General features: G+C 42.9%; 1 protein-coding gene across 19 annotated transcripts in view; it reads left to right on the top strand.

Moving 5' to 3' along the window:
- Window positions 1–10838: 10838 nt before the first annotated feature.
- The window catches only part of TNRC6B (trinucleotide repeat containing adaptor 6B), a 140864-nt gene continuing 126896 nt past the window's right edge, over window positions 10839–24806 (top strand). For 10 of the 19 annotated variants that reach the window (XM_064155186.1, XM_064155193.1, XM_064155190.1 and 7 more), the window contains exon 1: window positions 10839–12163. In XM_064155186.1, the coding sequence (XP_064011256.1) occupies window positions 11851–12163 (313 nt within the window). In that variant the 5' untranslated portion in view covers window positions 10839–11850. Of the gene's footprint in view, window positions 12267–13727; window positions 13883–15218; window positions 15292–24806 lie in introns of those variants that run through there. The other 9 variants (XM_064155199.1, XM_064155206.1, XM_064155205.1 and 6 more) reach the window with 5 other exon arrangements.

Below are 24806 nucleotides of genomic sequence, written 5' to 3'. Positions count from 1 at the left end.
GATAGTTTATTGGTGTGACTTCTAATTTCTCAGCTACAGTTCCTGGGCTTGGGAGATTTTTCTTGTTTATTTGTCAAGAACCTGGCCTGTGGATTAGAGCAGGTTTCTGCATAACACATCAACATATTTGGCCAGTGTTTGGTGGTGCTTGTTAAAAGATGTGTGGGCAGCTAAATTCCCCACAAGTACAGTGTCTTGTGCCTTTGAGTACCTTGAGAGAGACAAATTCATTCCTGCTTTCTCTTTGCTGGAGCAGGCTGTAGCAGATGTCCACTTCATTTTTTTTTCCCCTGTATTTATTTTTTACTACTCTTCTCCTTGTGGATGAACTGTGTCTTGCTGCAGCTATTAATGCATCTGACAAGGTGCCACCTCTGTTTCCCTTCCCATCCCTCTTATATAATTTGCACCCATCAGCAGTGACATTTCATTTATGAAACTGAGTCCCTCTGCTAGATTTCAGTTTTACCTGTTACAATGTAATCCCTGACATTTAAGTAACTCCCAAGCTCTTGCTTCCCCTGCTCCCTTTGTTTGTGTATACAAAAGCCTTGTTTTAAAATTCCTGACCATGTTTCTGAATAAATCCAGCCTCTATTTTACTTTTGTGCATTAAAGTCTATGAAAAAAAAGTATTGGCAGGGAACAAAATCTTTGTCTTTCGGCATTTAAAGGCCACATAGCAACTGCATTCATACTGTTTAAGAGGAGTCTCTAGTCCAAGCTCGTTTCACAGGCTATGTCAGGGCTCCATGGATCCTCAGCCTCTTTCTTTATAGTGTTGGTATCACCATGCCTTAGTGCCTTTTCTTTTTCTGCACTTGTTTTAGGGAGGCTCTCTAAGAAAGTAAGATAAATTTGTCCTTCCCCTTGCTTCACTGCTACTTTAGTACTACACTTTTCCCTTGTCTCTTGACGCTTTTGTCTGTGCTCTTTCACAATCAGGGGTCAGTCCTGGAATGAATGAGCTTTTTTTGTCCCTCAACCTTACATCCTCTGCCTTTAGGCTGGAGAAGAAATGCAAATTATGGAATCTTCTCTAATAAACTGGGCTTAGGAAAAGCACAGTCAGTGACTGGGTGACATTCTGGGTGTAGATGAAACAAGGCATTTATATGTGTAGTAAGGCTGGAAGATGTTTACCTAACATTTTGCACAACACTTCTTTCTGATCTTTCTTGCAAGTCTAGGCAGGTGTACTTGTGGAGTTAAGGTACAAAAAACAACAGCAAAACGTCCAGCACCCCAGCTACTCTAATCTCACTCCCAGTGTGGGTAAATTTGCAATGATTTTCAGCAAGACAGGGAAGAGAGGAACAGCAGCTGAGAAGCTGATTCAAGTTTTGGAGATGTTTTTAATCCTGCTTCTCCTTCCCTTTCCAGCCTATCTGCCTGCAGTATCAATGCCTTTTCATATGATTTGTTTTGTTTTCTTCTTCTAAAATATGAGATATGTCACTTGTAGGTGAGCTGTAGGCATAAATCAGCCATTCTGCCTGCCTCAGGTAGAAAGCCTCAGCTTCTAGGTGATGGAGTACTGAAAGCCATGATTTTATAGCCACTGCATGTGTGAAATTGCACATAGCTGGGAAGACAAGGAAAAGAATTTGTGCAGAAAGCATAGAGGCAAACTACAACACTTGAATAATGATTGTAGCTGTCATAGAGAGCCTGAAACCCGTAAGATGGAGTGGATTTTAGTGCACATACACTCAGTGCATATGGAAGGATCAGGGAGATCAGGTTAAGGATATTCTCCATTTGTGAATACTGGCTGCATTTGGGGCATCCTTTGCCTTTTTAATTTACTTAAGCTTCTGAGTAGCAAATTTCTGATGTGCAAGAAAGAAAAGTCTGTTGCAACAATGGGCTGTGGAGTGATTGGCATTTTGCACGGGCTTGGGGATGGCTACAGCACATGCCTGCGGTGTTGCTTCTGCTGTTTGATGTACCAAACTGCAATGGCTGCTACAGCAGGGATACTGCTCTCTGCAGTCACACCAGTAGCTGACTGAATTCAGGATGGAGCACTAATGTCAAGCCTCTGCAGCCTTTTTACTGTGGCAGCTGTTGTGGCCTTTTATTTAGAGGTGCCCAAAGCAATGCTCCCAAGCTAAGGGAACATGAGGTGACAAAAGAATAGGTACAGTTCTGCAAGACCTGCATCCTCGTCATGCAGCTGGTGGAACACACTGGTCTGTCTGTCTCTGCTTCTCCTGAACTCTCTACAGACTAGCAGTAGTATGGAGAATGGGGGGAGGAAGTCGAGCTCATGAGAGAGCAGACTGCTTACTCCAGGGCTGGATCCTACACCAGGCATTAAACATTAAGGCTGTGTCTGGCAAACCAGCAGGGTGTGTGGGATAGGGACATCAGTTGCCTGTATCTGCAGAGCTGCAGCAGCCCAGGTCTGGGGGTTTGCACATTTAGGAAGAATATAAATGCCATGCCTGAGTTTTTATGTCCCCCTAGGACACAAGAAAAGGTGTAAGTGCTGCAGCTTGGTTATGAAGGGCAGAACCATACTTGCCCCTTCTTGCATTGTTTGGTGGGTGTTGCACTGAAGAACTGCAGGGGCTGTTTTGTTATGTCTATGCTCTGGCTTTTCTGAAACTTCAGTACTAGAGGAAATAATAAGGAACTTCTAGGAAGCTGGAGTCTAAAGTCTGCAAAGAGGACACTTCCACAAAGAAAGGTAATGAAAAGTAAAAACTATCTCCCTGAGAAACTATAGTCTACTTGGTGAAACTGTGCAGAATCTCAAGGAGTAGATGCTAGACAGCCTTGGGAAAAGGGCATTTACCTCAAGTGTTTGAAACGAAAAGCTATTTAAACTTTGAAAAAGCTATTGGTTTTATTGTTGCAATATTTATGATCCTCTCTTTATAGGTCATGCAACCATTTCCTTAGTTATCCTTAATCTCCTAGTAGAAATGCTTTGCCTTGGCTGCCACTCCCCTTGTGCTGAGCACTGGCATTACAGAAACGGAAAACTGCAAATCTAAACAAAGTGGGATCATTTGTAGCTGTTTGGCTAAGAGCACAACACATCTGCAGAAGGATCAATTCCTCTGATTTAGCATGGCCATTAGGGACATTCTGCTGCCGCTGAAAATAGCTCTGTTTAGTGTCCTGAGGTACAACTGCAATAATCATAGACATCAGAATTTGCAAAGGCCACTAGGTCATCTGGTCCATTGCCCAAGTACAATGCAATGCAATTCACCAATGTATCTTTCCCAGGACTTGGAAAGGGAGGAAGTTAAAAAGTCACTTTTTGAGAGGTACAGTAAGTAGACAATGTGACAGGCATTACACTGAAATAATGATCTGTCTCCTGGGTTATTGAAGTATCTGCCATTGCCCTGTCCCAGTCAGGACAGCATAATACATTTACTGCCTTTGTTCTGTATTTATGACTGCAGCGTTTCCATTAATCAAAAGTTTTCTAGAAGGGAAAGCTGAAGCTGTCTCTTCTGGTTTCTCACTAACTTCCAAACCATTTTAAAAGATGTTAATCCAGCTACAGAGCTAAAGTTATGCTTTGGCAAATCCGGATTAATTTTCCTGCACGCAGTGGGGTTACGCTGGCGTTACTGACAGCACAGTGTGACCAACAGCTTCCTCTTTGCATCCAAGGAGACAGACTCACAAGAACAAAGAGAGAGAGACAGACAAGCACAGGCGCCAGCTACAGATGCTGTACCCTGAAGCCAAAAGGAGGGTGTTGTTTCAGACAGGTTCTATCCTGTTTCAAAATATCCCAGGTAAGTAATGCTTGGTATAAGTAATTGGGAATTCATCCATGCACAGCAGCATTCTTAACGTGAGGGCACCCTTGGAAATGCTGTAGGGTCTTTGCATTGGATACTGCTGCAAAAGGAACTGCTGCAACAGGTCCTCTTGGGATTCCTTGATAAACAGAATCTCCCTGTTGTCTTGAATGCAGCCCTGAGCTGGAATGTCTTGGAAGAGTAGCTTAGATGTGTATTTTTCTGGCTCTTTGTGCACCAGCACTACCCTGGGGGTTACAACAGATACCAGGTCTGGTTTAGGTTCTGTAAGGTCCTATGCCACAGCAGAAATTGTATGGTCCAAGTAGTGGAAGTAAACAGACTAGAACCGAAGTGATGATGGCTCTTGAGACAGAACACACGTTCTTTCTAGAAGGTCCTTGAATCCAGAACAGCAGTCACAAAAAAAGAAGACAGATTTTGCCCTCTTTCAGAAAAATAAAGCTCCAAGAACTCTTGACTTGAGCAACATAGGAGTTGCTTTAGGGCAGGATTAGGAGGGAAACCCTGGAATTTTTGCTTGGTTTTTTCGAAGGAAGGGAGAACCTGGTGTTTTGAGAAAGGTCATTGACAAACAATGAAATCCACTGGAATCTCAATTACCTTTCCTTCTCTTGCAGAAAGAAAATGGCAGTGAGCCAAATACTGCTGTAGTCCCGGAGCAAATGAGCCTGCCTCCACTGGTGCTTGCGCAGTTTTATCAGTGTCTCCTAAGAGATCATCTCCCAGTACCAAGAGGTCTTATAATTGCTCCCAGGAGTCGGCCTAAGGGCTTTGCCACACACAGCTCCACCTCGGACTCCCAGCAGCTGATGCTGTGGCAGCCGCAGGGAAGCTGCTGGCAGAGTTCCGTGGAGGAGGTGGCAGGGAAAGCTACGCTCACCAAGCTGGGCTGAGTTTGCTGCCAACTGTTGCAGAAGCAGAGCTGGGACAACAAGTGAGTCGTGGAGTTCGCAAGTAACTCAGGTTAGAGTAGTTAAAAAAAGAGATCTTGGCCCACCCAGCTGTGCTGTTCTTTGTTCCTGCAGCTGCCAGAGGCAAAGTCAGGGGCATGGCTGCTGACACCTTCCTCAGGGTTCACCCCACCTTGCCTCGGATGACCCTGGGACTTTCTCCTTCACAGCTCTCCCTCCTGGTACTCATAGACCATGGTTGCCATCAATCTCCCTTCTGTCCCCACACAACTATCTCAGCAGGGTCTTTGCCAGGGACTCCCTGCAGCTAATTACGGATGACGCAAGGGCAAGAGGAAGACTGCAGCTGATGAGAGCTCTGCGTGAGGGACAAAATACGCCCTTCTGTGTGCAATGCCAGCCCTGCAGCCAAGAAACCTCCCATGTAGCTTCCCACTCCCTGACATGTAACATCTTCCCTGCACTTTTTCCCATCATCCCCATTTTGCCTTGCACTGAGATTTTCAGTAACCACATTTTTATACTGATCCCGGTTTTATGCAGTCTTTCAGCTGATCTTCTTCTCCACTCTTCTTACTTGCAGTGCTCCCTTCCTGAATTATTGTCACTCTCTGTTCTCAGGTCCCGCGGTGACTGACTCTGACCCATTTGCAAGTGGCAGTAAGTAGTCCAGTTAAACACTCAGCGATGGGGGGGTGGGGTGGTTGGTGGTGTTTGGTTTTTGTAGTTTTTGGGGTAAGGCTTTTGTTTTTACTAAAAAGGTAACGCTCTGCTTCCCCATCAAACACCAGTTTGGGAAACGAAGCCTGCAAGAGGCAATAATGAAGCTGCCATCCAAAGCGTGGGAGAGTTTAAACAGTTAAATTGTAGTTTTCAAACCATAATCAAAAGTGGCAGCAACTTTTGTCACTTGTTTCTTTTTTTCCTTTTTCACCCGGGCTGCCTGAAGGATGCACAATTTTCCACAAACTAGAAAGTGAAACTAACTTCCTCCCCCCAGATCCTCTGCTGAGCATTCTACACACTCCACCACCCCGTTCTCCAGGACCTCTTCAGTCTATCCCCTGCTCTCCAGGCCCCTCTCCTTGGTTCCTACTATGTCAGGCAGAACATTATTCCTGCTCACTGTGTCCAGCTCACTAGAGCAAAGAAGGGCAGCTGCTTTGCCCACAGTTTTGCTTTCAGTCCTGCTGACAAGTTCAGACAGCACTGTGCTTTTGCACTACGGACAGTCCCTCTTCCACAAACGGCAGCCGTTCTGCTTGCTTTGATCTCATTAATTATAAAGGACAATGGGAGCTCTTTTGAATATGAGGGAAAAAGCTTGAGTTAAAAATTAAACAGCATGCCAAATTAATTAGAACCACAGCAAAGCCCTGGAAACCTGCCATCTTAAATTACAATATAGCTACAACTCGCAGAAAATAATGGCAGTTAAAACAAATCTCATATACACTTTTGCAGTCCTAATAAGAATTTCAGATAGAAGGACAGGTGGTATCTTTCTCTTACACCCATATGGATCATACTTGTGTGATATTATCTGATGTAGGTTCCTTATTGCCTCCCCTCTTGCAAGTGCATAGGCACAAGCATATCTATAGCTCCTGCAGCATAGGGAAGGAGCTGGCAGGAATGTTGCCCAGCCCTCTTCTTTCTTCCATAGCTGATTCTTCTGTTGTCACAGGGCTGGGTGACACAAATTGGTCCATAAACAGCACTATTACATATAAAACTGGCTAGCTTGGGAAAAATATAAACTCCAGTATAGATTTGAACCTTGTAAAATGGAGGGAGAAAGTGCCAGTAGCAGTTACCCTACATCTAGCTGTCAAATTCTGCCCTGATGATGAAGGTGGACCTGAGACAATAAAACACTATAATTGCTTTCACATACCTATACTTTAGTTTTTATTTAGCTGACTCAAAATAGTTTTGAGCAGGCTGCTACTGGTGTTGAGCATCATAGCTCTGGCCAGGCTGGTGGAATGGGGTGTTTAAATAGCAAACAAAAGCTTGTCTGAAGAGCCAAGTGACCTCTAGCCTCAGCATAACTGCTCGGTGCTAGCCAGTAATTCCTATATGCACACTAGCTCACTTCCAGCACTTAAAGCACACAGCAGCCATCCTCCTCTGCCAACAGTGAAAAATATGGGGGGGGAAGACTGTTTGGGCAAAAGAATACAGTATTATTCAAAACATTTTCCTATTCCTGTCTTCCATTAAACATCTCCACATGCTGACATTGTTCTGTTGAAAATGGCACTATTTAAAATAGCTTCAAATGATGTTAATTAAGCATTGTTTTAATTTTGCCTCCAGGAAAACAAAACAAAATATTATTATAAATTGTTCTCCATTTAAAACCTCTGCCATCATATTAGTAATGTTTTCCCTTCAGCTGGGGGCTGACAACCTTCTCTTTTCCCTATTTCCTTCCAGTGGTATTCTGTGAGTGCGACAGCACAACAAATTGAAACTAAGCACTTTGCCCAAGACGTGCACAAACTGCTCCATTCTGTTGCAGCTGCCTGTCTTTCCCGGGTATGAGACATCAAAATGGGTAATGTCAAAATAAGCCTATTATACTGCAGTTATAGATGTGGAGGATATCTGACTGGGGCCTAAAGCTCAGATCCTAAGCACTAAAAGTCATTACAGATATTTTCACAGAATTGCCTTGTTGGAAAGAACCTTAAGATCTTAAGATAACCACAACCTATGGTAGCACAACATACAAACTTGAAATTACATTTGACATTATCTCTCTAATTCCCCCCTGCTATTTAATTTAATTCTAGTATTCATTACTTCTTTATTTTCCCCTTAAATTGTTCTTTTGTGTTTGTTCCCTGCTGTTATATGTGACCCAGAAAGGAAAAAGTAAATTGGGCTGAAATCTGCTCTTCTTTATTTTAAATACAAACTCCTTTTTCCTATCCCCATTTTTACAGGCATATGAAGTATGTCTTCCTCTCTCTCTCTTGCTTGATCCCTGAAAAGCTATGTGAAAGATGTAGGACAATGGTTGAGAAATCTCCTCACCACTCAGCTGAAGGAATAGGAAATGCAGAATCCTTAGCAGATATCTTTTCTGGAAGCAATTATTAGCATAAATAATTTTAAGTGTGGATAATTGTTGTTTTAAACAGTATCAGAATGTTTCCAAATATTAATGTTTTATTTCTTTGGTACTTTGATGTCAGATGCCTGCTGAAACTTCACTGAAATCTTCTAGGAAAAAGGACAGATTAAAAAGCAGCTTCCAGATGAAAGAAATAAGCAAGAGAATAGCCTAATCAGCCTGTCTTTATATGTAACAAGAGAATATCAATTCTTTTATTACATTTTTATGAATCATCTTTTTTAACAACAGCAATTTTCTCCTCCAGTGCTGCCTGCATTTCAGTCACAGATAAAGTACAGCATTAGATCATATGTTAAACACCACGTTTCATACCAGAACACTTAACATAAAGCAGCATAAAGAGCATCAGCACACACACTTCACTGTGGCTTTCCAAAGAGTGAGCTCTCTCTTCATCACAACACAGGAAACTAACAACAGGTTGCTTTCTGTGCCCACTAGATAGCTGCTGTTTGAAGTTTCTGAAGCATGAAAAAAGGCAGTTTAGCATTTTCACTATCAGTACCCAGAGTTTCTTAGGTACACTAGCTTAAAAAAACTAGCTAACCTATGAAAAAATGTTATGGCACTCTTAGAAATAACACACCAGTATCACATCCAAAAAAACCCATCTGACATCCAACTTGAAACGTTTATCTGCTTTCAGTGCTTTGTCCCTTCTCATTCCTGCTTTCAGTCGTCTCAAGCTGGCAGCACTCCTTGTTCGTTTAGTCACTTCACACAACCTTTTGTCCTATATCCTTGTTAGGTGCAGTGTTGTCTCACCACTATCATAAGAAAGCAGTTTTGGAGTAAGAAAAGACCCAGTATTGTCACAGTGTAACGAGGTGAGGCTGGGATTGCCAAAAGGTTGGGGAATTGATCCTGACGCTGAAGTGTGTCTGTCCCTCTGAGGTTTGATACTTTTGCAAGCAGGATCCCAGCTTCCTTTGCTGAAGCCAAAGGGAGCACATGCATACTGTGGTCTGCCCATTCCCCTGATCTTCAATGCTTTTTCACATCTCTTGTCCACCACAGAGCAAAGATCTTCCCAAAGTCCTTACCCGAAAGAAGCCAAACCTTTCCCAGTACCTGGAAATGCATGCCACTGGTAGTGTAACACTGACATCCAGTGGATGAAAAAATGCAATTTCACTAGACAGCTTGGTCCCATTTTTTGACATACGTGGACATGAAGGAGGTATAGAAAAAACCAAACAAACAACAAAACAGGAAAAACTACTTTGTCCACAAGCATTTGAACTTTTTGAAAGCCAGAAATTAGCTGGGGAGCTGTGATTCCCCTCCACCCCTGAAATCCACAGGTGTGTGGGAACTTCTGAATCATCCATTATCACTCCGGACAAACAAATTCTGCATTCTAGAGTTGAAATTTCTTCTGGAGTGTGAAACCATAGGGTTAATAGAGCATGGTAACCTCTGCTCCTCTGAAAACACCTGGCTTCCTAGGCTTATCAAAAACCAATTTTATTGCTTCACCTTGCTTTCCATGTCCTGCTACCAGCACATCAAAACCCTGAGCAAAACATATGAAGTAAAAAGTGCATGTGGATATAGATAGCTCATGCTCAGTGAACCAACAATGAGGAGCAGAGGTGAGGTGCATCTTCAACTTACACTAGCATTTCATATTGATTCATACTGCATTCCTTAAAGCACCACAGTAACAACTATGTCTATGTCCAGTTACAAGGCCTTATTAATAGGCCTCTTTCCCCCACCAATCAATGTAAAAATCATTACCATTACTGAATGGGGAAGCTATCAAAAGATTCTCTGCTGTTTACTCATTTGTGTAGCCCAAGTTCAAACACAACTTATCTGCTGTCCCTGCTAGCAGCACACATTTCACTGTGCTGGCAACGGTTCCTCTTGGTGATGACTAACCTGTGAAGGGCTCTGTGGCTCTTCCAAGACAAGAGTATGTTCATCTGAGCATCCATAGACTTGTTCACTAATCTGTCAGTTACACTGTGTCTCCGTAGTTATCTTTTGGGACCAGAACGCTATTTTCAGCTGTCCTGCTATTCTGTTGATCAAGTAACAGAATTCTCTCCAGATCAAATAAAAACATCACATTGGCACATAGGTGAGGTCAGAAAGTGACAGCTACCAAGATAGCAGTCTTCAAAAATACCGGAGAATGAGAAATGAGCGTAGATATTTGATACTTCTCCAGGTTTATCCTGCACATACATCTATTATTCCATATATTCCCTTACCTGCTTTCTCTCCCTATCAGTTCCAGAGACGACTTTGATCCTCTGGCCATGCTCTTCTGCTCTGCTCCTCCTAAGCCCTCTAAACCCTGCTTTGTCCCATGTGGGTCCTGTATGTAGCTCAAATTTTCTTCCTCCCCCTTCTGAGACTCAGCAGCGCTGCCCCACGCCTGCCCTCCAGATCCTTCCAGCGCTCGGCTGCACCTCAGCCCTGGCTTCCCAGGAAGTTCAGGCTCCCACTGCCCCATCCCTGCTGGCTTATTTCTGCAGCCCACTCCATAGATATGGAAGATCAGCCTTTATTTTTAACATTTACAAGCAATAACGTAGTCACCGCAGGCCCGTTTTACACAGGTTTTCCTGATCGCTATGAACAGCTTTCGATAAAAGCAATTTTCGGCCCAGAAAGCCTGCAAAACGAAGAAACTGGATATATTCTGCACCGAGCCGCCCGGAGCGTTGCGGCTTTGTCAGGCATTGTTCCAGAGGAAACCAGAGTCAGTTTTCAAAGCATCAAGGGCAAAAAAAAGGCTTTGTGAAAGCCGGCGGCTGAGCTACTCTCAGCCCTCAGGCACGCCAGATTCCGCTGGGGTAATCAGGCCAGCTGGGAACGCTGGTAACCCCAAGGCCACCCTCAGGCCACCGGGGACCAGTCTCGACCGCCAAAGGCAAACTCTAAAGAACATGAAGCCCGTCAGGAGAGCCTTCTTCGAGGCGGCTCGCTGCGCTCCGGCACCCGGCAGGGAGACACAAGGCCGCCGCCGTGACCGCCCGCGCCCCTCCCCCTCCTTCTTTACCGGACGCCGCCGCGTCTCGTGGACCCCGTCACGTGCGCGATTTACCGGCCCACGTGGGGCCGCTCGGGCCCGCAGCGCGGCCCCGCCCCGCCCATGGCGTCACGCAACACAATGCGTCCCTCCGCGTCCCTTCCCCGCGCCCCCGGGACATTGACAGCGAAATCCACCAATCAACGGCGCGCCTGGCCTTCGCGCGCCCACGCCCCCGCCCACGAGTGCTGTGTCATGCGGCGGGTGACAGGGGGTAGCTGCCAGCTGGCTGCGGAGGCGCAGGCCTGTTGCCAGAGGCCTCTCGGACTGCACGGCTGGCATCTTGCCTTGGCTCAAGGCGGGCGTGTCCGCGTGGGGAGGGGCGGAGCAAGAAGTAAATGTCGTTGGGGTCGGTAAGGAGCGTGGCGTTGTCGTTCTGCGGCCACAGCCGGCGTTGTTATCGCGTCTGTCTGTCACAAGCACTCCTCCCTTGGGGCCTGCAAATGAAGTAAGCAAACTGACGTAACCTCCCCTCCCGCTTCAGCTGAAAAGGACCCCGATGCCGCCGCGAAAGGGCTGCCAAGGAGAGCAGTTCGGTGGGCGGGTGTTGGTGCCGTTACGGTGTAACGGACACGTCCCTTCTCGAATGGTGTCCAAAGGTGCAGCCCACAACCCAATCTGCAGCGGGCAAGGGCGGGGCAACGAGGGGCGGGCGAAAGGCTGCCCTATTTAAGAGGCAAATCTTGCAGCCAACTGGCAGAAAGGAAGAAGGGGTGGGAGCAAGCGAGGGTTGCGCAGAGGGTAATGGTGACCGATGACAGTCAGCAAGTACAGCAAATCAGTGAGAGAGTAGTGATGCGACAGTCCAATTAGAAGCTCCGGGAGGTGGCTCATCCTCTATGATTGACGTGGATCGTGGCTAATGGGCGGGGAGGTCTCCGAGGCTCTTCCCAATGGGTGGCTTGCAGGGGCGGAAAGGGGAGAGGAGGATGAAGACGAGCAGGCAGAATGGCCAATCAGCAAGGGAGCTGGCGGGACGCCGTCCAATGGGCGGCGCGAGGGGCGGCGCGGGGGCGTGTCTCGGTGTGTTTGGGTTCGTGCTCCTCGGGGGAGGGAGACGGCGGCGAGGAAAGTTTTTTTTTTCCTTTTTTTTTTTTTTTTTTTAAATTTTCCCCGGTGGGGGTTTGGAGGCTGGGGGGGGGGCATTTTTCGCAGCTTCTTCGCGTTTGTTTCCTGGGTTTGTGTTTCCCGGGCAGGCGGGCGGACCCGCCCCCGGCACTGAGAAGAAGGGGTCTCAGCGCACCGCGGCGGCGCCTCAGCGGTAAGTGCGGGACAGGGCTCCCCCAACTCCTAAACCCGCTCCACCGGGCACGCTCCGTTTCTCCTTCGGGGCCCTTCCCGCCCTAAGGACCCTCGCGCCGCCTGTAAGGGGCCTTTGGCGCCGAGCGCGCGCGCCCCCTCCCCCTCCCCGAACGGCGGTGTTTCGGGGAGGGGGGGCCGGGCTAGCGGGAGGGGCCCTGAGCGGCGCCTCAAGGGCGCTGCCCCAACGGCGTACGGGGCTTCTGCTGCTCCCCCCCGCGCCGCGGCGAGCGCCTGTCCCGGGGCAGAGCCGAGCTCGCGCCGCCCCCTCCCCGCTTCCCGCCTCACGCGCGGCCGTCGCCCGCTGCGGCTGCAGCCGACTGCCGGGGGGGCCCCCCCGCCGTCCCCTAAGGTTCTCCCGACAGGGCCCCGGCGGGACGCGCGAACGAGCCGGAGGCCGCTGCCTGGCGCCGTGGTGCGCAGTGCCGTGTCCTCGGCTGGCTGCCGAACCCGAAGAGCCAGCCGCCCGCCCGCCCGTCTGCCTGCCTGCTACCCCAGGCCGGTGTGCGACGGCGCAAAGACCCCGGGGAGCGTTTTTGTGGCTGGAGAGAAAAGTGCTTTTTTGTCGCGTGGGGACAGTTCTGAGGTTACGTTGATACCACTACAAACCACAGTGGATGTGTTGAACACGATGCTACTTTAAAATGTGTGTATGTGGGTGGGAGGAGTGACCATGCTTAGCGGTGTGTCCCAGGCGGAGGAAAAAAAAGTTTCCCGAACGAGCTCGTTTTGCTGTGAACAGTGTTCGTTTCTGGAGACACTTCACTGGCTGTGCGTTACGCTGCTTGTAGTGTAGTGTCTTGCTAGCCTAAATCTGCTTTATGGAAAATGCATGTAGGAGTATCTACTACAGGGTAGAGCTGAAGCTTGTTGAGTAAAGCCAAGTTCCAACAAAGTGTTTCCCTAGCTAGACACACTTGCTGCTATAAACGGTACTTCGTTTTTCCATGTTTAACATTTCGCTAGCCTTAAGAATATGATAAGCAATATCCATAAAATGGACTTCTTTTTACAATCAATAATTACCGTAAAACATCATGACTTGTTAGGATTCAGTGTTGCGTTTCATTCTCTACAGCATCTGAATCCTTCTGAGAAATAGTAGGTAGATCTTTGGGGTTCGTATAGCTCCATATTTCAAAGATCTGTTTTACTTCGTATTTCCCAGTAGTAGTGCAAACAGACGAAATGGATTTTAGTTTCTGCTACAAGGGTTGTAGAGAAAGCAGCTTAAATTCACAGGTTTGTTCAATACCCGCATAAATTCAAGCAGCTTTGTAGTTTGTCTGCACTGAGGTTGCTCAACAATTCCTTCTTCTCCTCTGGTGACTCTCTCTAATGATAGAGATTCCTTGGAACATACACGCTGTTGAGAAGTTGAGTGAACGCTCTCATATCCTAAGGTTCTAAATCTAACGATAAAGTCAAGTTTTTCTGCATGAGCTATGGTTAGTGTAGGGACTGCCATGTAGATGTACCTCAGGTAGTGGCTTGTAAGAGTGACTTTTCACCTGTGTTTAACTAAGTTGCAGGTAAAATTCTGCAGTGAAGAAATCACCCTGCAAACAATTGAGGCTGGGGAAGGGGGAATGGAGCCCTGAACATTAGTAAGCGTGTGTTGCCTTTTCTGCTGTGAAGATGTGGGGGCATCAAGGTGCAGGCACATCATTGTAGGAACTAGGTGAGGTTATCATTAATTTTAGCTTGCGTTTTGATTAGCTGTATTGCATGTAAATGCTTTTTGAACTTAGATTTTTATGCAGAACTGTGTGTATGTATAGCAGTAACTCGGTTTCAATGCTAATTGGTAAATTTCTGATACTTCTCTTGTGAAGTTGTTCTTGGTTTCTCTCTTTTTTTTTGGTAGTGTTGCTATAGGGATGCTCAGTAAAAGGGAATCACTTCAATCCTGTAGTATGGAAGTAGTGAGAAAAAATTAATTGTAAAACTGTCAGTGTGTCTTGATTAGGCAGCCTTATGATTTGGTGCGTTACCGCGTTTTCTTGTATGGCTACAAATTTAGCTGGAAATCTAAGCTGTCATTTAAATAATAAGCTCAAATGTTTGGGAAAAAAAATCTTGAAACTGTGAATTTAGAAAGGCTTAATCCACTAGAGTGGTTGTGCCTAAATAGTCCAAGAAGAAGACATTTTGTTAGATTTGTGTGTACAAGGCTTGGTGATGAGTGGTGGTTACAAAAGTGGTGGAGGATGACTTGAAGAGGAGTGAGCTGAAAAGAATTTTACACGGTTATACCTTAGACCTGCTTTCTATTGTAGGGAGTAGGAAATGTGTTTTGCAAAAGCAGTGTATAATAAACTTCATATATGGAGATAGCTCCATGTAGAACAGTGAGATGAGGAGCTGCATCCCGAATTATGGAAAGTATTGAAAGACTACTGTAGAAGTAATTTGAAAATATGCTCAAATTAGGTTTGTTTTCTTGGGTTTTTGAGTATTTACTGTTGTTTTGGTGGCGTTCTTTTTTTTTCCTCCAATAAAACTTGTGCATTTCTGCTTGCAGAATGGATTGGATTTATGTTTAAGCAGTATGAAGTGGATGTCCCAGAGTAAGGCTAAGGAACTTAGTTATTCACTTGAGTGAGTTTATTAATAGTCTATGTAATGGTTCAGTTACTTTATTCTCCATTTTCCGCAGAATGCGTGGATGCAAAGCCTTTTGTCCTAGTCACTTATTGCCATTATTGTGTTTATTTTCTCAGAATGTCTTTGTATACATAGATATTGCCTGGTTTGTGTAATAATGGTAATAATACTTATTAACAGTAATTTTCAGCTTCTTTGCAATGGCTTTACTCAGTAAATGCTCTCCAGTGCTGCTGTTAGGCTCACAAATTCTGTCTATACTGAAGATTTACAAGTTATGTGGTACTTCTACCTTATAGCTTACAACAGTATACCGCACAGCTTACTGCTGTTAAATTCTTTGTCATCGGGTTCTATTTTTCACTCTGTTTTTCTGTATTTGGCTTTTGGATCAGTGATCAGTACATGTTGTTGTGAAGAACTGGCTTTATTTGGCTTCATGTCATCAAGCATATTCAAAGTTGGGAGAAGTACCTGTTACTAGTAAGTACTGTGTACCAATGGTTTTAAGTTTTCCGTCACCCTCGTGATTATAAAAATGTGCTTGCTGGAATGATTTCTGGAATTGCTTTTAGTGATTAATCCGTTGCGATTTCAGAAATTTTACTTGTGAAATATTAGGGATGTTTAGTGGTTTACTTGGCAGTGTTAGGTTTACAGTTGGACTTGATAACCTGCAGGGTCTTTTCCAACCTAAATCTGTGATTCTTTAACTGTCTTGGGGAAAGAAAAGCAAGCTGTCAGCCTTCAATTCCAATAGTGAGAACACAGGAGAGAGCTCTTAAGCGAACAGTAACATCTATTTCTAATTGCTTGACTAGATATGGTAGACTAAGACACGGATTCTTGCTGATAGTAACTGTTAAGCTAAGGAAGACTCTCTTTTCAAATAGAATGTATATGCTAAGCTCACTTGTTCTTTCAGTAAACAATGTTTGAAATATGGTTGTTGATTTAGTTCTAATTTCTTGGGAATCCAAACGAAACTTTCTGCTACTATCTACTAATAAAAATAGGGTCACTTTTTGATATTTGAGCCAGCTGTCACTGTCAGACAAGTAGTTGCCTTTTGGTATTTCTGTTTGTGAAGTGGCTAGGGTAGTAGTAGTCTGAATATTCTGATTGCACTTCCATGTCACTTGCAGCAAATAGTAAAACTTAAGCTTCTTTATTTCTCTGCTTTACTATTCATACCTTCTTTTTGTTGCATTTTAATTTTTTCTACAATCGTGCTGTGTTGCAAAGACTTCATGTATTTTTATTACTTTCCCCCCTCCCCCCTTTAGAGCAGTAGACGGTGAGTATGTAAAAGATTTTTTTTTCCCTTTGCTGCCTTATAACGGTAAGAGGGAGCTGGTGGCTTTGTACTTAGTATAGTTTGCATCATGTTGGAGGGGAATGTTCTGAGGTTTTAAAGTTTTCATCAGTGTAAGGGTTGTGGTTGGAGTTTGGATGTTCCCTGTGTTTACCATTTAGTGAGCTATGGAGATGACCTTTTCCAGTTTCAGCTAGTCAGTGCGGATTGCGTTTCTGAGCCTTCCCAGCTTTAGTAGTTCTGAAATCAGATATCTTGCCTGTATTTCCTGATTTAATATCTGTGGACTATAAAAAAACAGTAGTTCTGCTCTGAAAAAATCCAGGAAGAAAACTGATGTTCTATCTGAGACTCCCACTGTTTAAAAAAAATTAAAATACCTGTTTAAAAGGGTAAAAGAAATCTGAAATTAGCTCTTTGCCAGATTGGCTTTTAGGTCTGTGAAGAAACATACTGCTTGGCAGGAGGTGCTGTAAGCAATCATGATGCACACTATGGAGCATCGGTCAGAATAAACGTGTGAAGTATTAACTGGTAGTCAATATATTTTGATCCTGTCGGGCAGAAGATTGAAGGATGAAAAGCTAATTAGCGGATGAAAGGATAAGAAGCAAAGTTGCAAACCTGGAGTTGGTAATTTTAGCTAGCCTGACAGCGGATTAGGCAAAAGGTGATACAACAGTATCATGTTACCTGTGTGTGGGGAAGCCCTCTGAGCCATCTGAACGAGTAGTGAGACAAGTCATTAGTGTTCTTACTTGCATTTAATTTTTGTAATTTCATTGTAGCTCTTGACAGTGTTATAAAAAGTACTATCGTGGAAAAACAACACGATGAAGGGTTTTCCAGCAGTGGTGGTGTTTTTTTGTGGCAGTGAGATTTCTTCTGTATTAGGAAAAAAACATATTCTATTACGCTGATTTGGTAGCAGTTTGCAAAGAACATCGGTTTTATGAATACCGTTAACTTTTTTCTGTTTAGAGATTTTCAGAGTCTAACCTTAGCTTGCTAGTTGGAAAAGGTCTTACCTATTCCTCTGATCATCTTGTGTCCTAGGGTTGCAGGTTTTTTTTCTTACGGCAAAGATGGATTGTGCCTTGTGGTTCTGTGCATTCTTCATGTGGCAAAAGTAGACTTTGCGAGAAAGTTTCACAAGTTAAATTGAAAGTACGACTTTGAAATTAAGAAGCTAAATATTTGAACAGCTGTATGCTGATATTGCTCTTTTGAGACAGGTCTAGTAGGTCTGCACATGATCAGAATTGGGAAATGCCTGGGCTATTCTAAGGCAGTCGTTGCTAGCTTTCCCGGGCCCGTGACCTCTGCAGAATTGTCTGTATGACTTCATGACACGCATGGTAAGAAAGATGTTCACCTCCAGGAGACAAAAGTAAAGCTCCAGGGACTTGCTGGTCTTCTGTGGACTGAACATGTTTTGGTCCTAGGACCATTCCCCAGTGTTGTTAAGAGCCCTTTGGTCTTGCTGCTTCTTACAGCCAGGAGATACAAATTATCCAGCCAGCCTATGTCAGGTTGGTCTTGTTTTAAACTTTGACGTCTTAAGAGCTGTGGGTGGCTGAAGGGACAGGGGTTGTCCAGCTCTTCACTTGAACATTTGAAAACCATTTGCTTCTCTGTTGGGACATATCTTAGATGATTAGAAATACTCTGGAGACAGTTGAAGTACTGTAGAGGTCACTTTATTTTCCTGTTGTTGTTGACAATAGAATCTGATTTTTATACTGTATGATAATTGTGTGATTTTAAAGTGTTTTCAGAAGTTAGAGCTAATAGAAGGTTAAATCACCTGTTGGTTCATTTTCTTCGCTAACACTGTCCACACAGGAAGTTTTAATATGAGAGCCATTGTAATTTAAATTGGGATCCTTCCATATGTATTTGAGTTCTGATAAGAATTTTGTTTGTTTGGCTTACTAACTATTTCTGTTTGTCAAATGGCTAAGATTCTGCCTTGTTGGATTTTAATTGCATTGTACCAGATGTCTCTTCTTGCAACTAAAAATGCAGATGGAGTCTTCTTGCATGTGTGTTTTTGTTGAAGAGAACAAGAATGAAAAAGAACAAAGCCACAGTTCTGAATGGAATTGCTTATCAAGATACAATTTTTCACTGACATTGGAAAAAAAGTCAATATTTAATGTTTTAAAAGGTTTTCTCATATTAAGTTTTTAGAATAGAATAGAATCAACCAGGTTGGAAGAGACCTCCAAGATCATCCAGTCCAACCTATCCCCCAGCCCTATCCAGTCAACTAGACCATGGCACTAAGTGCCTCATCCAGTCTTTTCTTGAAGTCAGATGGATGCTGCCTTTATACTAATATCCTCGTGGCCCTCTTAGTAAATGTCTCTTCCTGGTGATTTTTTTTTTCATACAGGCATTGCTCATGTATTTCCCAGCCTTTCAAAATAAAGTGGGATAGTAAAGCTTAGAGAAGTGTGGTGTACTGTTGTGTGTGGGTTTGGGTTTTAATACAGCTGTGTTTTTTGCTTGGATGAATGTTTTGGTGCTTCGTTATCTGCTCATCCACTTGCTGTGGCTAATGTGGTGATGGCATGAAGCGTATGTGCAGATTTTAGTTTTCCAATGTTTCTGTTAGATTTTGTAAAATGTTAAGAGAATGTTGCCTGTGTCTGATGGAACTCACTTTTCTGAATAGTACTTGAAAGAGGTTAAAGCTCTAGCACAGCTAGATTTTTTCACTGGCTTCTTAGACTATGTAGTTACAGGAAATTAGCTGTCCAGAACTCTTTGCCTTTTTGATTTTTAAAGCACACAGAGACATTACCAAAACTGACCAACAGCCTTCTCTTCTGCTGGAAGTGAACTCCTGGTTCTTCCATATTCAAAGACCAACTTTCTTTTCTCTGTCCTTCGCAATTCATGCATTGCAGAAAATGAGGCAAAATGAGAATGATTTCTTGATTGAAAAATAAGTTAGCTTGTGGAGAAATGTCATCAGGGCAAGGAGAGAGGAAAGAAGAAGTCCCATTGTATCAAGTAATTTTAATATTTGCTAATAAACAGTGGAAAACATTCCTGACAGCGTAACATAGTGGCCTCAGGGCAAGAATATAGTGATGTAATTGGCCTGTTCTGTCTCCAGCTCTAATCCTGTCCTTATCCAATGTTACTTTCATCAGTTTAGGTAACTACATAAATGAGTACTGCCTTATATATGAATTCTCTATAACAATTTAGCTTGCCTCTGCTTCAGAAAGGTATGTAAATAAACTAAAAGCAACCTTAGTTTTACAGAGTTCTAGCTGAGAACAACCAAACAACCACCAACCTGAGAATTTTTATTGCTACAGTGTACAGTTGAATAAGGATGAACAGAACCTAACGTCCAAAGTGAAAACCATTCAAACCGAAAGGAAATGTAAAGAGTTAAGATTTTAAACATGGTAGAAGGGCTTAGACTGGAAATCAGTTGTAGGTAGCTTTAGAAGCAGACTAGCATATTTTTTGAGGAAATAATAAATATTTATTACCTGTTCTTTCATAGCATTTTTGAAGGAAATTAGATATGAATGCTGAAGAACTCTTCTGTGCCAAAACTAAAAGACTAGACTGACCTGACCTCATGTATGCTTAAACAGGTTTAAAATTCTTCTTAAAGTAGTTTCTAACCGAGGAAGTTTTCAGAGATTGCAGTGTTGACGACCAAAATTGTATTACTAAAGTTAAAAATCAATTAGCAATTAAAAACTGTTGTTTAAATTCGTTGAAGAAGGTTGAAAAAATCATTGTTGAATATAAACCAGGTTTTTGAAAATCAGTTTCTTATTCCTTAGATGCCTAGAAAACTGAAAAGTACAATTCAGATTGATGTCAAGCTATAAATATTGATGAAGCTGAACTTGGCAGCTGGCTGTGTTGAAAGTTGTTTGCAATGCTAGATTAGAATTATTTGCTCAACAACTCAGTAGCTGTTTTCTTTTTCTGCGATAGTGCTAAGATCGTGGACTTCTGTATGTATAATTGTGTCAGTAGGAAGTAAAAATATCTTTTTATAAAACACTGAGTTATTTATTATTAGAGATGTAATAAATACGAATCATTCATTTGAAAATTTTGGGTTGTAAACTAGCAGAATGAAATACAGAATAGAAGAAAATTGTGATTTGAGCTTCATTCTCTTATCTCCTTGCCTCCAGGCCCTCCTGGGTCTGTCTTGGCTCAGTCTGGCTGTAAACATCTACCCAAAGCTGCATTTCATGGTGTTTGTAGCTTCTCTATGTGCAGGAGAATGCATGCGGATGTGGCATGGCTGCTGTAGGAGCTAGCTGCACTGTTGCTGCGCTAGTGAGAGTTTCCTAACACTGTATCTCCTACAATGAAAAATAAAACAGCAAGCCAGCTTATCAGAGGGAACTTTGATACTTTTCTTACTATCTTCCTGTATTATAATTAGAAATAGATTTTGAAAGCTGCAATATCTTCTATTCCTATGGTGCATTTGAACGATTCTTAGTAGTGCTGTCTTTAACTCTTGAAATTGCTGATATAATTTAAATGTGCCAATGGATGAGCCACTGCTTCCCCCGTGGAGATGCCTCCTAACTACTTTATCAGTTGTAATTTAGTTACTTCTCGTTTTGGTATAGGACTTGCACTCAAAGGAAACCTTCGATCCTGAATTGTCTTTCGTCCTGTGAACAATGTCTTGGGGTTATTCTTTTGAGATTATGGTCAGTAAAGGAGTTATTTGTAGCTTTCAGGTTTAAAGTTGAGCTGTCGAGAAGCAGGCTTCGCTCTCAACCTTTTGCTTGAGGTGGAGAAAAATGTTTAGAGTCTCTGGTCTAGTGTAACATCCTCCTTCTCTTTACCTCTCTAGGGAACTCAAGTCCTCTGTATGCTGAACATTGTCATTTTGCAAGTGTCCTGAAATAACAGACTTGCTGTCTGTTTACCGGTTTTGCTCCAGCAGTGCTGAATCACAGGGATGGTGGTATACAGAGATTTTGAGTGTGTTGACTTCATCCCCATTATTGCCACCGGGGCACCACTGAATTACTTGGTAGTTGTAGTGCTCACGGTTAATGGCTGCTTGTGTGCCATTAGAATTCCAAGCATTGCTACCATTATCAAGCAGAAATAGTATGATCAGTGTGAAGTAGCCTGTCTTTTGTCCTCGAAAAGCATTCATTTGCAAGACCTAAGAGAACAGAAGATGAGCGATTTAAAATAATGAGGGTTTTTATAGTGATTGTTTGTTTCCAGCTTTGCTGAGTTGTTGAGTAAAACCGATATAGAGAGGAAAAAGTAGCCTGTATTCTCTCTATCACTTCTGAACTCCTAGATGTTTCAGTCTTCACCGGGACCTACTGTGTGGCTGACTGTCAAGAAGACACTTGATCAGTTAAGATAAAGAGTACTCCCAACAACCTCAATTTCGATAGCTTTCATAAACATTGGAATGGAGTGTTGAAGGACTTCTAGAGAGAAAGAAGAAATAGTTCTGAGGATATTTATTATATGTATCTATGTACGTACACAGGTTTATATGTATGGTTCAGCCACACTGAAAGGTAGAGTGGATCGAAGCACAAAGGACTTCAGGAAACAACCTGTTGACAGCCTTGGCCTGATTATATTTTGAATGAATGCAACTTGCATAGCAGTTGAGAAGTGACGTGTAGTGCATGATAGACTGCAAAGGCAAATTAGAGACAAATACCCTTTGTGTTTATCTCTAGTTCTTTTAGCAAAATCTGTATGAGCAGGAAAGAAATTATATTTTATGCCAGTTAATGCAGTAGAAAGTGGAAAAAAAAGTGTAACCAAAACATTTTTTAAAATGCACTTTCAGTTTATTTTTCTTGTAGTGGGAGGAGGAAGGTTTAGCACCTTAAATGTTTTTGGTGTAAATGTTTTGGAACACTGAGAAGGTGACAATGCAATGTTCTGTCTTGAGCTTGTGTTTCAAGGCTGTCTTTGAATTAGAAAGTCTGACTTAAGACTATTTTTGTGCAGTCCAGGACTGTCTTTCCTTACCTTGCTTTTGAAACTCATGATCTAGCCAGGCCATCAAGTGAATAAAATGCTTGCTTTAAAAAAAAATTATATAGCTAGGAGTTAAGAAATACTACTAGTTTGCTCAGAAAAAGTAACATAAATGTGATTTGTGACTTAATGTTTTGCACTTGATTTTTGTGTCTTCCTTAAGTCAAAAAGACCAACATTCTTTGGTGAAAAAGAAAAAATCTCAATCTCACTAATCAAATCGTGTTGCATACATGTCCATTTATCAGAAAACACATCTTCAGGAGTGCTTTTATGGAAGTGTGTTTTGCTAGATTGATATTTGGGCTGTTGATGTGAAAATCCTTAAGTACTGCAAACAATTTTTGTCATTAACCTGTATGTACAAAACACCTCTCTATAGACCTTCCTTTCTCGTGTTCTCTTAGAGCACTGCAGACTAACGTGCATGATATTTATTCCAAGTTACGGTTTCCTTGTCATTGGAATTGGCTGTGTCATATCTACACTAACATCTGAACCACTTGCTGTATACTATGAAAAAACATCAGTGCAGAGAATTTAAGTGCAGCCAACACTGAATTAAATATAATGGACGTTTCATCCTGTGTCATACTTTGCTGTAGAATACCACAGTGATTTTGTGGTGTACTCAGCTTCCACTGCTGAATGATGTTCTGTGGATTTGAAAAAAAAGTTCTATAAGCAGCTGAGGATTTCTGCTGTCCTCCATTCCTCCCAGCTGCTTTGGTTAGAGTCATATGTTTAGTTCATTTTCCCTTATAGTACTAATACTCCCTGGATTTCCTTCTGCCTAAGTAATGCAAAGAGATGGTTCTAAACAGCATGAAAGAGGTTAGAAAGCCTCTCTCAAGCTTTGGTAGCATTGCTGTCTCCCTTACTGAATGGTTTCTAAGTGACTACAAGTAACATTTTTGCTTGAAAATTGAAAAGTGGGGTGGAGAAGGACTACCACAGTGGAGACTGGCTTGTCCTGAATAATTTTTATAGTAAAATCATTACTGTTAGGGTGCCAGTGTCAATGAAAACCATATATTGTTTCAAAGTTGTGTTTCAACCTAGTCTAGTGGAAGGTGTCTTTGCCCTTGGCAGAGGGGTTGTAACTAGATGATCTTCAAGGTCCCAACCTAAACCATTCCATGAATCCACGAACTAAGTTAAGATTTGCTGCTGTCAAACAGCATTGGACACTGGAATGGGCTGCCCGGGGATGTGGTGGAGTCGCCGTCCCTGGGGCACTTCAAGGCAAGGTTGGACGTGGCACTTGGTGCCATGGTCTAGCCTTGAGCTCTGTGGTAAAGGGTTGGACTTGATGATCTGTGAGGTCTCTTCCAACCCTGATGATACTGTGATACTGTGATTTACCTACTTAGCAAAGGGACAGTTAAACCACAGAGACAGCAAAGACCCCATTTGTCTCCATATGTACTGTTTCTAGTCAGAAATTGTTTGGCTGGAAATCATGCCCAGAAAGCTCTTAGTTAATGCTAAAGGGAGGAGAGCACTCAGTTTATGGCAGTTAGTCCTATGACAGGAACAGTTTATCATTAAATAGTGCTGTACATTAAGCATGAACAGCAGCTAACTAGATGACATGGGCAATTAGAAATGTGCCACCTGTTGGTTACCTTCATAACAAACCTTTCCTTTGTGGTGTCTGTTTGAACAGTTTAAATTTTTGTGATGTTAACTCAGCTATAATGGTAAACCAATAGTTCTGGACCTCTTTTCATTCCTGGAAGTTGGTTATATTTTGCAAAACCAAAATTAAAGTATTTAATTCTAGCGTGTGGTTAAGACAGGGCAGTGGATACTGAATGGTTTGAAATGGGCTTGAATGTTAGCCTGTTGAGTGCTGCTGCTCTGTTATTCTTTGAAAATAGGATTGAATACACAACAATTCACAGATAATTCAATTATTTTTTACATATAGTATTTAACATTCAGGAGTCATTGTAGGAGCATACTTGTATCTGCCCTCTCAGTTCTTGTACAAGAAACCGGTTTTACTCCATGCATTTCCCCAGTTGTGAATACAAATTACATTTTCAGAGCTTCCTACTATTCTGTCATCTCATAATTAGTGGGAAATTGTCCCACGTGGTAGCAGTGTTTACTCTCTCTCCGGATTGGGATGGAAGGCTGAGGGGGTGAATTTGGAAAGTATTTTCCTTTCAATTCTATGCATCTGTAGTATTTTGGTGTTACTATAGAGGCAGTATGTGAGATGATGAGAAAAGGAGGTATTTGGTGTGATTGAAGAACCAAGTGTGCAAATATGAGAAGATATGCAACACCCTAAAAAACGCTTGAGCAGAAAGCTAGGCTGGAAGTCCTGACTCCGTATGGGATATTCTACTGCTTCATAGATTCCCTAATCTAGTTAAGCAAATTGCAGCACAGGAAATAGAAATGCATGCAGAATATTCGGAGGGTTACAACTATCAGAGCAGGACTCAGTATGTATAAGCCAGGGGAATGTAGGTATAATGAGTTACTTGTATTACTGCAAGATAATAAGAGACTGAGCCTGGTCTCTTTCAGCATGCCTGGGTGCCTGAGCTAATAGCTAAATGTTGTAGTTAGCTGATTAATACTTGATTAGGGACTAGGACAGTTCTTGGAGGGAAAGGGGAGGTGTGTCCTCTGCTCT

Source organism: Pogoniulus pusillus, chromosome 15 (genome assembly GCF_015220805.1).
Source record: "Pogoniulus pusillus isolate bPogPus1 chromosome 15, bPogPus1.pri, whole genome shotgun sequence".
Classification (NCBI taxonomy): Eukaryota; Metazoa; Chordata; class Aves; order Piciformes; family Lybiidae; genus Pogoniulus; species Pogoniulus pusillus.
The sequence above is the reverse complement of the archived record's forward strand: the minus strand, read 5'-3'. Positions and strand labels throughout refer to the sequence as shown.